The sequence below is a fragment of the Hypanus sabinus genome, chromosome 31 (genome assembly GCF_030144855.1).
Source record: "Hypanus sabinus isolate sHypSab1 chromosome 31, sHypSab1.hap1, whole genome shotgun sequence".
Classification (NCBI taxonomy): Eukaryota; Metazoa; Chordata; class Chondrichthyes; order Myliobatiformes; family Dasyatidae; genus Hypanus; species Hypanus sabinus.
Genome location: NC_082736.1, coordinates 852860 through 865317, shown reverse-complemented (window position 1 = coordinate 865317; position 12458 = coordinate 852860). Strand labels below are relative to the sequence as shown.

Here is a 12458-nt window from a genome sequence, read left to right as displayed (position 1 = left end):
CTAGAGATCCTAAGCGTGTGAGATTCTGTAGATGCTGGAAATCCAAAGCAACACACACAAAATGCTGGAGGGACTCAGCAGGTCAGGCAGCATCTACGGAAATGAATAAACAGTCGGTGTTTTGGGCCGAGACCCTTCTGATCTGAAAAGGAAGAGAGAAGATGCTGGAATAAAAAGGTAGAGGAGGGAGGGGAAGGAGATTGGAGAAGCCGGGTGGGTGGGAAAGGCGAAGGGCTGGAGAGGAGGGAAGGAGGAGGGGCACCAGGGAGAGGTGGTAGGCAGGTGAGAAGAGGTAAGAGGCCAGAGTGCGGAACAGGAGAAGTGCAGAGCGGTAGGGAACATTTTTTTTTATTGGAAAGAGAAATCGGTTGGAGGCTGCCCAGATGGAATATGAGGTGGCCTTGCCCTGGCACAAGAGGCGGCCATAGACTGACATGGCGGAATGGGAATTGGATTTCATGTGTTAGGCTGCCAGGGAGTTCTGCAGATGGAGCGGAGGTGCTCAGCTCAGCGAAGCGGTCTCTCAGTTTACGACACTTGTTACCAACGTGCATTGGGAGCACCAGAGACAAACCCCAGCAGATTTCCTGGTGAAGTCTAAAGAAGATGTCTCAACCCCTCAGAGGGGCAGTTTGAAACTTACAAGCTGTCCTTAAAAGGATGCCATACGTTCCATTACAAGTACTCTGTGGTCTCATGACATGATGGATGTGGAGGCTTTGGAGGGGGTGCAAAAGAGGTTTCTTGGGGTGTAGCCTGCATTAGAGAATATGAGTTATAAGGAGAGGTTTGAGAACTTGGATTATTTCTCTGGAGGGGCAGGGGATGAGTGAAGTTTTTAGTCAGTGAGGGTGTAGATCCATAATTCACTGAAAGAGGCGTCACAGGTAGATTTTGGCACATTGGCCTTTGTAAGTCAATGCTTAGCCCCCGATCAGGATCACGTGAAGCTATGGGAGCAAGTGGTGGATGATCTCATGAGTTGGGATGTTGCATTGAAGATGCCGGTGAGGCCTGATTTGGAGTATTGGGTATCGTGTGCAGTTTTGGTACCTTCAGGAAAGATTGATATTCTCCAGTGAAAAATCTACAAGGATGTTGCCAGGACTGGGGGAACAGAGTTTGAAAGAAAGGTTGATTTCCAAGCTCGAAGAAGCTTGAAAAAAGTATACAAAATTCTCAGGGGTATAGACAGGGTTAATCCAAGCAGGCTTTGTCCACTGAGTTTAGGTTAGTCCCATTTGCCTTCATTTGGCCATGTAGGGGGTGTGGTAGGGTAGATTCCCACTGCTCCTCGTAAGGAGTTTGTACGTTCTCCCCATGACCGCGTGGGTTTCCTCCCACAGTCCAAAGACGCATCGGATCACGCATCAGTGAGTTCTGGGTGTGTTATGTTGGCACCAGAAGTATTTGTGGGCTGCCCCCAGCACATTATGAAGAACTTGTTTGTGTGCTTCAATGTACAAATAAAGCTGGTCTTTCTTTCTGCTCCAGATTCCTTATGGAAAGAGTTTTGATACGACACATTTCACTATGTTTTGATGTACAAATAAATAAAACTCATCTTTCTCTCCTCAGATCCCCCATGGAAAGACATACGACAAGTCTTGGCTTCTGTCAACTTTGCAGGCCAGGTGCTCCGTTCCATTTACGCCTGTCCAGGTAGGGATGATGGCAACTTGTTCAGGAAATGCTGGATTGGCGCTAGATTTTTTAACTGCTATTGATTCAGTGTAACTGAACACTGTGGTAGGAATGAAACATTAAACTTCTGCTTTTAAACATTAGTGATTCCTGGTGCCGCTGGCTGGGAACTCTGGCAGAATGTGATTCTGTACATGGATATTTCAGCCATCATTGGAAATGGTATCGCAGTAGGACAGCAAGGTGGTGTAGTGGTTAGCACGACACTTTATGGTACAGGTGACCCGGGTTCAATTCCCACTGCTGTACGCTCTCCCCATGACCACATGGGTTTCCTCCCACAGTCCAAAGATTGGGAGGTTATTTGGTCATTGTAAATCGTCCTCTGGAGGGGCTCGGGTTAAATCAGAGGATCGCTGGCAGCACGGCTCAAGATGCATATTCCGCACTGTATCGTGTCTGAGTGATTTGAAACGGGTCAGAAAGTGCAATGCAGATGATGTCACGTTACCAGTGATGACGGGAAACTGTCGTGGTTTTTCGTGCCTCACAAATGACCAGGAGACACAGAAGATTCTTCAAGAAGGGTTAAAGTTTAATTTGCAAATCAAAGCTGAGACAGTCATTGAGCAAGTCGCTGATTGCCCACCGATCTCCGGACACAGCATTTTTAATATCAATCTCCTGGTCCAGTTTCACACGTACCACACGTACGTCCCATTGACTTAATCATGTTCTAAATCTACATCTCTTAGCTACCTCTCATTAACACACCATTGTCTTTTACATTCCTAAGATTTCATTCTAGCAAATAGCAAGTTTACATTCTTAATACTTCGTGACTTAATCATGTTCTAATCTACATCTCTTAGCTACCTTTCATTAACATTCTTAATATTTCATCCTCCTGCTAAATTGGGTACATGCATAGCAAATAGCAAGTTTCAAAGCTGACTACATCTCTTTAGCTACCTTTAACACACCATTGTCTTCTACATTCCTAGGATTTCATTTTGGATACATGTATAGCAAGTTGACTACATACTTTTGGTTACACTGCAAATAATACAACTTTTATACTCCATAATATTTTTATACTCCAATAAAACCTGTGGCAGAGAGTTTTTAAAAATGCAAAAGCCATTACATTGGGACACTTCACTCAGTCCAGATCCAGTGGTACAGACAAGCGTCGCAGTGAACGACCCTGACGTCTCCTGTGCCGCGTCCTGTCCTTTGCCGTCCGCGGAGCGTGGCAGTGCCGCCTCCCATGCCGTTGGATCTCACCGTAGATCTCGTCCGCCCTCACCTGGGTCAGGGCGTGTGGACAAACAGCTACTTGTGAGGGCTGAGTGTCTAGTGGGGACCGAAGGTGACATGGCAGGCCCCTTCGCCAGATGTACTACCTCTCCCTGGACACCCCGTAAACCCCAACATCAGCCATTGACTTGTCAACTAATTCATCCGGAAATGAGCTATTTAAATTGCTCAATGTGAAATTAGGATAACCTTTGAGATACATTGAACCTTCTTGCTTGCTATTGCTTATGCAAGGAACAGTTGGCATGGATGTTGCACCCTAGTGTCTCGATACACGGCCCAGGGCAGTACAACCCGGAGAGCCCATGCAGCAGGCTCCCCCCTCCACACAGCGGATGAACCAGAGACTGATACATCTTGGCACCAGCACTGGACTCAACGAGGGACTGCAGCTCCGGATTTTTCCTCGGGGTTTACTCCCGAAGCCTTCCCCACGAGTGGGTACGGCCGCAAGGCAGCGGAGGTTTGAGATCAGAGATTTCCTTCTCCTCGATGAGCTGCCGGCCACGGCTGCCCGAAGCCAGAAACCCTCCCCCCCCCATCAGCGGAAACGGTTCCACCGGGATTAGCCGCTAAGCCACAAGTGAAGGCCGGGAGCTGGACTGGGTTGTCAGAGGCTGTTTGAGACGCACGCCATTGAGAGCTTATCCCCATTACCACCTCTAACACACCCCCTACCCCGGCTATAACAATGGTAAGGACCTAGTCAGGAGCAATAAAGACTAACTGTAAAAACACAAAACGCCGGCAGAACTCGGCGAGCCAGACAGCATCTATGGGAGGAGGTAGTGACGACGTTTCAGGCCGAAACCCTTCAACAGGAGTGGGAGATCTCCCAAGCTGATGAGATCGGAAATGGTTTGGGAGACAATGGATTGGTGCTCCCTAGTGGGGTCATGGTCCAGGGGTAGATAAGAGGAGGTGTCAGCGAGTTGTCGTCGTGCCTCCGCTATGTACAGGTCGGTGCGCCAGACGACAACAGCACCCCCCTTATCAGCGGGTTTGATGGTAAGGTTGGGATTGTTGCGGAGGGAATGGAGAGCAGAGCGTTCAGAGGGGGTAAGGTTGGAATTGGAGCAAGGGGTGGTGAAGTCGAGACGGTTAATGACCCGACGGCAATTCAAGATGAACAGATCCAGGGTGGGTTAGAAGTCCATGAGGAGGAGGAGGAGGGTTGGAGACGGGAGAACGGGTCATCGGTGGGGGTGGGAGAGTCCCTACCGAAGAAGTGGGCTCGAAGATGGAGCCGGCGGAAGAACAGCTCCACGTTCTGGCGTACGCGGAATTCACCGAGGTGAGGGCGAAGGGCGACAAAGGTGAGGCCCTTACTAAGGACAGAGCGCTCGGACTCAGAGAGAGAGGAAGATCGGAGGGGATGTTGAAGACCCGGCAGGGTTGAGAGCTCTGGTCCGAGGGGGTGGGAGTCCGGTGGAGTCAGCGGACAAGGGGTGGGGCTGAGAGGAAGCTGAAGCCCCCGAGGGCCCGGGAACCGGTGATTGAACCTCAGGCTCGGAAAGATCAGATGGCAGCGTGCTGGTGGGGGAAGAGGGGAGAGGGCAGGCGTGGAGGTCCAGCTTGGAGGTCAAGGCTGGGATCCAGCGTGCTGGTGGGGTGAGGGGGGGAGAGGGCAGGTGAGGAGGTCCAGCTCGGAGGTCAAGGCTGGTATCCAGCATGCTGGTGGGGGGAGAGGGGAGAGGGCAGGCGTGGAGGTCCAGCTTGGAGGTCAAGGCTGGGATCTAGCGTGCTGGTGGGGGAAGAGGGGGGAGGGCAGGCGTGGAGGTCCAGCTCGGGGGACAAGGCTGGGATCCAGCGTGCTGGTGGGGGGAGAGGGGGAGGGCAGACGTGGAGGTCCAGCTCGGAGGTCAAGGCTGGGATCCAGCATGCTGGTGGGGTAAGAGGGGAGAGGGCAGGCGTGGAGGTCCAGCTCGGAAGTCAAGGCTGGGATCTAGCGTGCTGGTGGGGGAAGAGGGGGGAGGGCAGGCGTGGAGGTCCAGCTCGGAGGTCCAGGCTGGGATCCAGCGTGCTGGTGGGGTGAGGGGGGGAGAGGGCAGGTGAGGAGGTCCAGCTCGGAGGACAAGGCTGGGATCCAGCGTGTTGGTGGGGGGAGAGGGCAGGCGTGGAGGTCCAGCTCGGAGGTCCAGGCTGGGATCTAGCGTGCTGGTGGGGGGAGAGGGGAGAGGGCAGGTGAGGAGGTCCAGCTCGGAGGTCAAGGCTGGGATCCAGCGTGCTGGTGGGAGAGAGGGGAGGGCAGGCGTGGAGGTCCAGCTCGGAGGTCAAGGCTGGGATCCAGCGTGTTGGTGGGGGGAGAGGGGAGATGGCAGGCGTGGAGGTCCAGTTCGGAGGTCAAGGCTGGGATCCAGCGTGCTGGTGGGGGAGAGGGGAGAGGGCAGGCGTGGAGGTCCAGTTCGGAGGTCAAGGCTGGGATCCAGCGTGCTGGTGGGGGAAGAGGGGAGAGGGCAGGCGTGGAGGTCCAGCTCGGAGGTCAAGGCATGGGATCCAGCGTGTTGGTGGGGGGAGAGGGGAGATGGCAGGCGTGGAGGTCCAGCTCAGAGGTCAAGGCTGGGATCCAGCGTGGGGGAGGGGGAAGAGGGGAGGGCAGGCGTGGAGGTCCAGCTCGGAGGTCCAGGCTGGGATCCAGCGTGCTGGTGGGGGGAGAGGGGAGAGGGCAGGCGTCGAGGTCCAGCTCGGAGGTCAAGGCTGGGATCCAGCGTGTTGGTGAGGGAAGAGGGGAGATGGCAGGCGTGGAGGTCCAGCTCGGAGGTCAAGGCTGGGATCCAGCGTGTTGGTGGGGGGAGAGGGGAGATGGCAGGCGTGGAGGTCCAGTTCGGAGGTCAAGGCTGGGATCCAGCGTGTTGGTGGGGGGAGAGGGGAGAGGGCAGGAGTTGAGGTCCAGCTCGGAGGTCAAGGCTGGGATCCAGCGTGTTGGTGGGGGAGAGGGGAGATGGCAGGCGTGGAGGTCCAGCTCGGGGGACAAGGCTGGGATCCAGCGTGCTGGTGGGGGGAGAGGGGGAGGGCAGACGTGGAGGTCCAGCTCGGAGGTCAAGGCTGGGATCCAGCATGCTGGTGGGGTAAGAGGGGAGAGGGCAGGCGTGGAGGTCCAGCTCGGAGGTCAAGGCTGGGATCCAGCGTGCTGGTGGGGGAAGAGGGGGGAGGGCAGGCGTGGAGGTCCAGCTCGGAGGTCCAGGCTGGGATCTAGCGTGCTGGTGGGGGGAGAGGGGAGAGGGCAGGTGAGGAGGTCCAGCTCGGAGGTCAAGGCTGGGATCCAGCGTGTTGGTGGGGGGTGAGGGGAGAGGCCAGGCGTGGAGGTCCAGCTCGGAGCTCCAGGCTGGGATCCAGCCTGCTGGTGGGGGGAGAGGGGAGAGGGCAGGCGTGGAGGTCCAGCTCGGAGGTCAAGGCTGGGATCCAGCGTGCTGGTGGGGGAAGAGGGGAGATGGCAGGCGTGGAGGTCCAGCTCGGAGGTCCAGCTCGGAGGTCGAGGCTGTGATCCAGCGTGTTGGTGGGGGGAGAGGGGAGAGGGCAGGCGTGGAGGTCCAGCTCGGAGGTCAAGGCTGGGATCCAGCGTGGGGGAGGGGGGAGAGGGCAGGCGTGGAGTCCAGCTCGGAGGTCAAGGCTGGGATCCAGCGTGCAGGTGGGGGGAGAGGGCAGGCGTGGAGGTCCAGCTCGGAGGTCCAGGCTGGGATCCAGCATGCTGGTGGGGGGAGAGGGGAGAGGGCAGGCGTGGAGGTCCAGCTCGGAGCTCCAGGCTGGGATCCAGCGTGCTGGTGGGGGGAGAGGGGAGAGGGCAGGCGTGGAGGTCCAGCTCGGAGGTCAAGGCTGGGATCCAGCGTGCTGGTGGGGGGAGAGGGGAGAGGGCAGGCGTGGAGGTCCAGCTCAGAGGACCAGGCTGGGATCCAGCGTGCTGGTGGGGTGGGGGGAGATGGCAGGCCTGGAGGTCCGGCTCGGAGGTCCAGGCTGGGATCCAGCGTGGGGGGGGGAGATGGCAGGCGTGGAGGTCCAGCTCGGAGGTCAAGGCTGGTATCCAGCGTGCTGGTGGGGGGAGAGGGGAGAGGGCAGGCATGGAGGTCCAGCTCGGAGGACAAGGCTGAGATCCAGCGTGCTGGTGGGGGGAGAGGGGAGAGGGCAGGCGTGGAGGTCCAGCTCGGAGGTCAAGGCTGGGATCCGGCGTGGGGGAGGGGGGAGAGGGCAGGCGTGGAGGTCCAGCTCGGAGGTCAAGGCTGGGATCCAGCGTGGGGGGGGGAGATGGCAGGCGTGGAGGTCCAGCTCGGAGGTCAAGGCTGGGATCCAGTGTGGGGCGGGGGAGATGGCAGGCGTGGAGGTCAACGCTGGGATCCAGCGTGGGGGGGGGGAGATGGCAGGCGTGGAGGTCCGGCTCGGAGGTCCAGGCTGGGATCCAGCGTGCTGGTGGGGGGAGAGGGGAGACGGCAGGCATGGAGGTCCAGCTCGGAGGTCAAGGCTGGGATCCAGCGTGCTGGTGGGGGAAGAGGGGAGACGACAGGCGTGGAGGTCCAGCTCGGAGGTCAAGGCTGGGATCCAGCGTGCTGGTGGGGGTAGGGGAGAGGGCAGGCGTGGAGGTCCAGCTCGGAGGTCAAGGCTGGGATCCAGCGTGGGGGAGGGGGGAGAGGGCAGGCGTGGAGGTCCGACTAGAAGTTCAAGGCCGGAGTCTCTGAGGGGGTGTCCATGGCTGTAGGAACCTGCGTTGGTGGTACTGGAGTCAGGGTTCGGGGTCTGTCCAGTGCCGTGATTGGCAGCGGGGGTTTTGATCCGAGATTCATGCATGTTGGCATCAGAGCCGACGGACTCTGGGGTCCACAGATGGGCGATTTTGTGGTGTTTGACGGATGAAACAAAGTAAAAAAGCGATGATTGCACGCATGAATCCGACAAAGGATGAAATAGCGGGTGGGTCCACGACACATGGCCAAGAAGGTGTCCCGGAGGTACGAGGAAAGGGAGGCCAGAGGTGGTTGCTCTCACAGCCCAGCTGGAGGCAGAGTCAATTACCTGTGAGTACCTGTGATCCTCCGAAGGTCCAAATCGGGAGGCTTGGAAATGAATCCTGAAGCCCGTTGGAGTCAGTTGGTTGAGGAGACACGCACCAAGGAAGGAGATGTGACTGGAAATCCGGGTCTGGGTTAGCGTGTGGTCAAGAAGTTTCAGGGCTGAAGAAATAGTAGGTTGGGAGCAGAGAGAGAGGCTGTCGCTGAACTCCCATCGGAGAGAAGATCTGAACTCCTTCAGTGTAGGCATCACTGGAAGAGGCTTCGCAGTAGTGAATTCAAAGGCAACACGAGCGAATCTGCAGATGCTGGAAATAAATAAAAACACAAAATGCTGGCAGAACTCAGCAGGCCAGACAGCATCTATGGGAGGAGGGAGTGACGACGTTTCGGGCCGAAACCCTTCATCAGGAGGGTGAACCCACATGAATCAAGGCTTCTCAACAGCTTTAACGTAGGCTTGCTTTAGTAAGGCAAAAGCATTGTTATCTTAATGAAAATCAGGTTTAATATTGCAAGCTTGTGTTGTTTAATGGCAGCAGTACAGTGCAATACATGAAAGACTCTAAGTTACAATAGGAAATATACAGTGGACTCCAGTTAATCGGGACGACTCTTAAAGAACAAGAACTGATCAATACAGTAGCCAGGATTCTCTTTGTTTACTTGGGATGCTGTATTGCTTGACTGGGGCAGGAGACTGTTGCCAAGCAGGTTTTATCTAGCAGCAACAGGCAGTTTTTAGATAGAGTCACTGCCATGTGTTTGGGTTCAAAAAGCAGTGGTTTTTGTCGCTGATAGTTGGCGAGAAATAAACAGCAAGGCAATTCTGAACTGTTTGCTCACTTCCAGCATTCGGGCTCATAGAGACGCTGGAAAATGAAACTAATTCACCACCTCAAGGCAGGAACTCTGAAGAATTTAAGGTGTAGAGAATCACCTTGACTATTACAATGAAAGTAAAAATTTGCAAGATGCATTTGTTGAAAGTATTGTATGAAGGCAGTCCATTATCTGCGCTAATCTTGTTCATTGAGAGTCAATCAAAAGAACAGGGCAGTATACACTGGATGATAACTATTAGGAACTAATACACAGCTTTATAGTACTGTAGTACTGTTAGTAGTGTTCTAATTTGTTCTGTTTCATTTAAACACATAATCTGTTTCTCAGTTTGTCTTTTTACACACCTTTTTAACTGTTTCCATGAAACTTCGGCTAATTGGAGCAGTCACTTAATTGGGCCGAAATGTACTGGTCTGGATGTGTCCCAATCAACTGGCATCCCCTGTATTTAATGAATTAAATAAAATTACTGCTGTTCAGGAATCTGATAGCAGAGGGGGAATTATATTATTATAACACTGATAGCTGGCATGCACTGCCTCAAACTCTGATGGACATAGATCGATGGCCTTTGGCAAAGCAACGGAATGGAATTCGTAAGGAGTCCACTTTGGGCCAGGTACTTCTGTCATTTAGGACTCGCTGTGTGATGGATTGAATTGCATTATTTCTCAGTGGTAATTTTTGTGCTTGACAGTTCCATTATGATGGTAACCGGGCGTCATTCTATGTGGAAGATTTTGCAACAGCAAGTGCTTTGAGGCAAATATCCAGGAAGATTACTGGCAAAGATTCTTACCGGGTAACTGGCTTTATGTGTTTCAACAACAATAATATCTCAAAGTACATCTATGTCACCATGTGACAGAGAGCTGGGGTACCAAAGACTTTTGCACAGTACTGTATTTGTCGACATGGAGCAGAGAGCGAGTTTGTAAATCTGGCGGGAGCAAATGATGTGGGGACTGGTGAGGGTGGAGTGCCGTGGGAGGGGTGTGAGACAGGTGGCAGAGAAGGAGAGTCAGGGGCGGGTGCAGACACACCCAGCCCTGAGACACCAGGCAACATCATTTGATTCCAAACAATGGTTTATTGATCATTACAGAATGTCTCTCTGGTGCTTCCCGCTCCCTCCCCTCTCCTTTCCCCTTTTCCCAAAGATGATTCCCCTCCCCCTGCCCCCTTCCCACTTTCAGCCCATAATAGAGACCATAAGACATCACAGCAGAATTAGGCCATTTGGCCCATCAAATCTGCTCTGGCACTTAATCATGGCTAATCCTTCTCCCCGTAACCGTTGATTCCATGTCCAATCAAGAACCTATCAAGCTGTGCCTTAAATACACCCGACGAACTGGCCTCCACAAATTCACCACCCCCGGCTAAAGAAATTCTCCGCATCTCTGTTTTAAACAGAAGCCTCTCTATCCTGAGGCTGTGTCATCTTGTCCTGGACTCTCCCACTCTGGATGTGTGGGAGTCCTACAGTGTCCTACAGTGGGGGAGTCTAGGACCAGAGGATACAGACAGAGTGGATGTGGACGGGATGTTTCCTATCGTGGAGGAGTCCAGGACCAGAGGGCACAGATAGAGTGGATGTGGAGAGGATGTTTCCTATAGTGGGGGAGTCTAGGACCAGAGGACACAGATAGAGTGGATGTGGAGAGGATGTTTCCTATAGTGGGGGAGTCTAGGACCAGAGGACACAGATGGAGTGGATGTGGAGAGGATGTTTCCTATAGTGGGGGAGTCTAGGACCAGAGGACACAGATAGAGGGGATGTGGAGAGGATGTTTCCTATAGTGGGGGAGTCTAGGACCAGAGGACACAGATGGAGTGGATGTGGAGAGGATGTTTCCTATAGTGGGGGAGTCTAGGACTGAGGACACAGATAGAGTGGATGTGGAGAGGATATTTCCTATAGTGGGGGAGACTAGGACCAGAGGACACAGATAGAGTGGATGTGGACGGGATGTTTCCTATCGTGGAGGAGTCCAGGACCAGAGGGCACAGATAGAGTGGATGTGGAGAGGATGTTTCCTATAGTGGGGGAGTCTAGGACCAGAGGACACAGATAGAGTGGATGTGGACAGGATGTTTCCTATATTGGGGGACTCTGGGACTGAGGACACAGATAGAGTGGATGTGGAGAGGATATTTCCTATAGTGGGGGAGACTAGGACCAGAGGACACAGATAGAGTGGATGTGGACGGGATGTTTCCTATCGTGGAGGAGTCTTGGACCAGAGGACACAGATAGAGTGGATGTGGAGAGGATGTTTCCTATAGTGGGGGAGTCTAGGACCAGAGGACACAGATAGAGTGGATGTGGAGAGGATGTTTCCTATATTGGGGGAGTCTAGGACCAGAGGACACAGACAGAGTGGATGTGGAGAGGATGTTTCCTGTAGTGGGGGAGTCCAGGACCAGAGGGTGGTGACTCTGTGGAATTCTTAGCCACAGATTACTCTGGAGGCTATTGGGCTATTGGTTATTGGGTGTGTCAGAGGCAGAGATTCATGGTTTCTTGATTAATCATGGTGTCAAAGCTTACAAGGAGATGGCAGGAGAATGGGATTGAGAGGGTAATATATCAGCCATGATACAATTGTGGGATGGACTCAATGGGCAGAGTAACCTAATTCTGCTGCTCTGTCTTATCCCATAGTTGTGAACGATGCCATATAAATGCAAATGAAACTTGGTCTCAAATTGTAAAAATGGTGCGTTTACCTTCTTTTGCAGGTTGCGATCCTGATAGACCAGTCAAACCCACCCTCTTCCATTTCAAATCAGCTCAAGGTAGAAGAAATAGAGCACATAAAGGTAAGAGAATTTATAGGTGACTGAGGAGCCCGTGGGGCGGGCTTGCTGGAGATTAGAATTTATAGGTGACTGAGGAGCCCGTGGGATGGGCTTGCTGGAGATTAGAATTTATAGGTGACCGAGGAGCCCGTGGGACGGGCTTGCTGGAGATTAGAATTTATAGGTGACTGAGGAGCCCGTGGGACGGGCTTGCTGGAGATTAGAATTTACAGATGAATGAGGAGCCCGTGGGACGGGCTTGCTGCAGATTAGAATTTATAGGTGACTGAGGAGCCCGTGGGATGGGCTTGCTGCAGATTAGAATTTATAGGTGACTGAGGAGCCCGTGGGATGGGCTTGCTGGAGATTAGAATTTACAGATGGCTGAGGAGAGCGAGTTCTTTTCAATATGGCACCAGCAAGCAACAGTTCCTCAGGCAACATTTTCCAGATAGTCAATCATTTCAGCTTTTCTAGATCTAGTTATTCTTTTTGTATTAATTTTTTTTTGAAACTGTTGGAACCTGGAACAGTGAAGTGAGCTCGCAGTCTGCTGTCTCTGAGAAAGCTCCGGGAGAGAAACGTGAGCACGAGTTACCACGAGGAGAAGCTCAGTGACAAGATGAGGGGCCATGGCCGACTACAATTCTCGGTGATTAGAGTTGAAGATTGGCACATCAACAACGCAGAGGAGAGCGAGGGGTTCTTGGAGAGGTTGTTGTTTGGAGTCGCTGCATCAAAGATTATGTGGAGAAAGCGGGCAAATGGGGTTGAGGGAGATAATAAATCAGCCATGATGGAATGGCAGAACATTCTCGATAGGCCGAATGGCCTAATTCTGCTCCT

The 12458-nt window shown here is 53.5% G+C and overlaps 1 protein-coding gene across 2 annotated transcripts in view; it reads left to right on the top strand.

Moving 5' to 3' along the window:
• nxf1b (nuclear RNA export factor 1b) overlaps window positions 1-12458 on the top strand; it is a 100440-nt gene that overhangs the window by 38160 nt on the left and 49822 nt on the right. For both annotated transcript variants that reach the window (XR_009508756.1, XM_059954912.1), the window contains exons 4-6: window positions 1579-1662; window positions 9505-9609; window positions 11553-11633. Coding sequence is in view for 1 of the 2 variants with exons in the window: in XM_059954912.1 (XP_059810895.1) it covers window positions 1579-1662; window positions 9505-9609; window positions 11553-11633 (270 nt within the window). In the remaining variant the exon portion in view is untranslated. The remainder of the gene's footprint in view (window positions 1-1578; window positions 1663-9504; window positions 9610-11552; window positions 11634-12458) is intronic.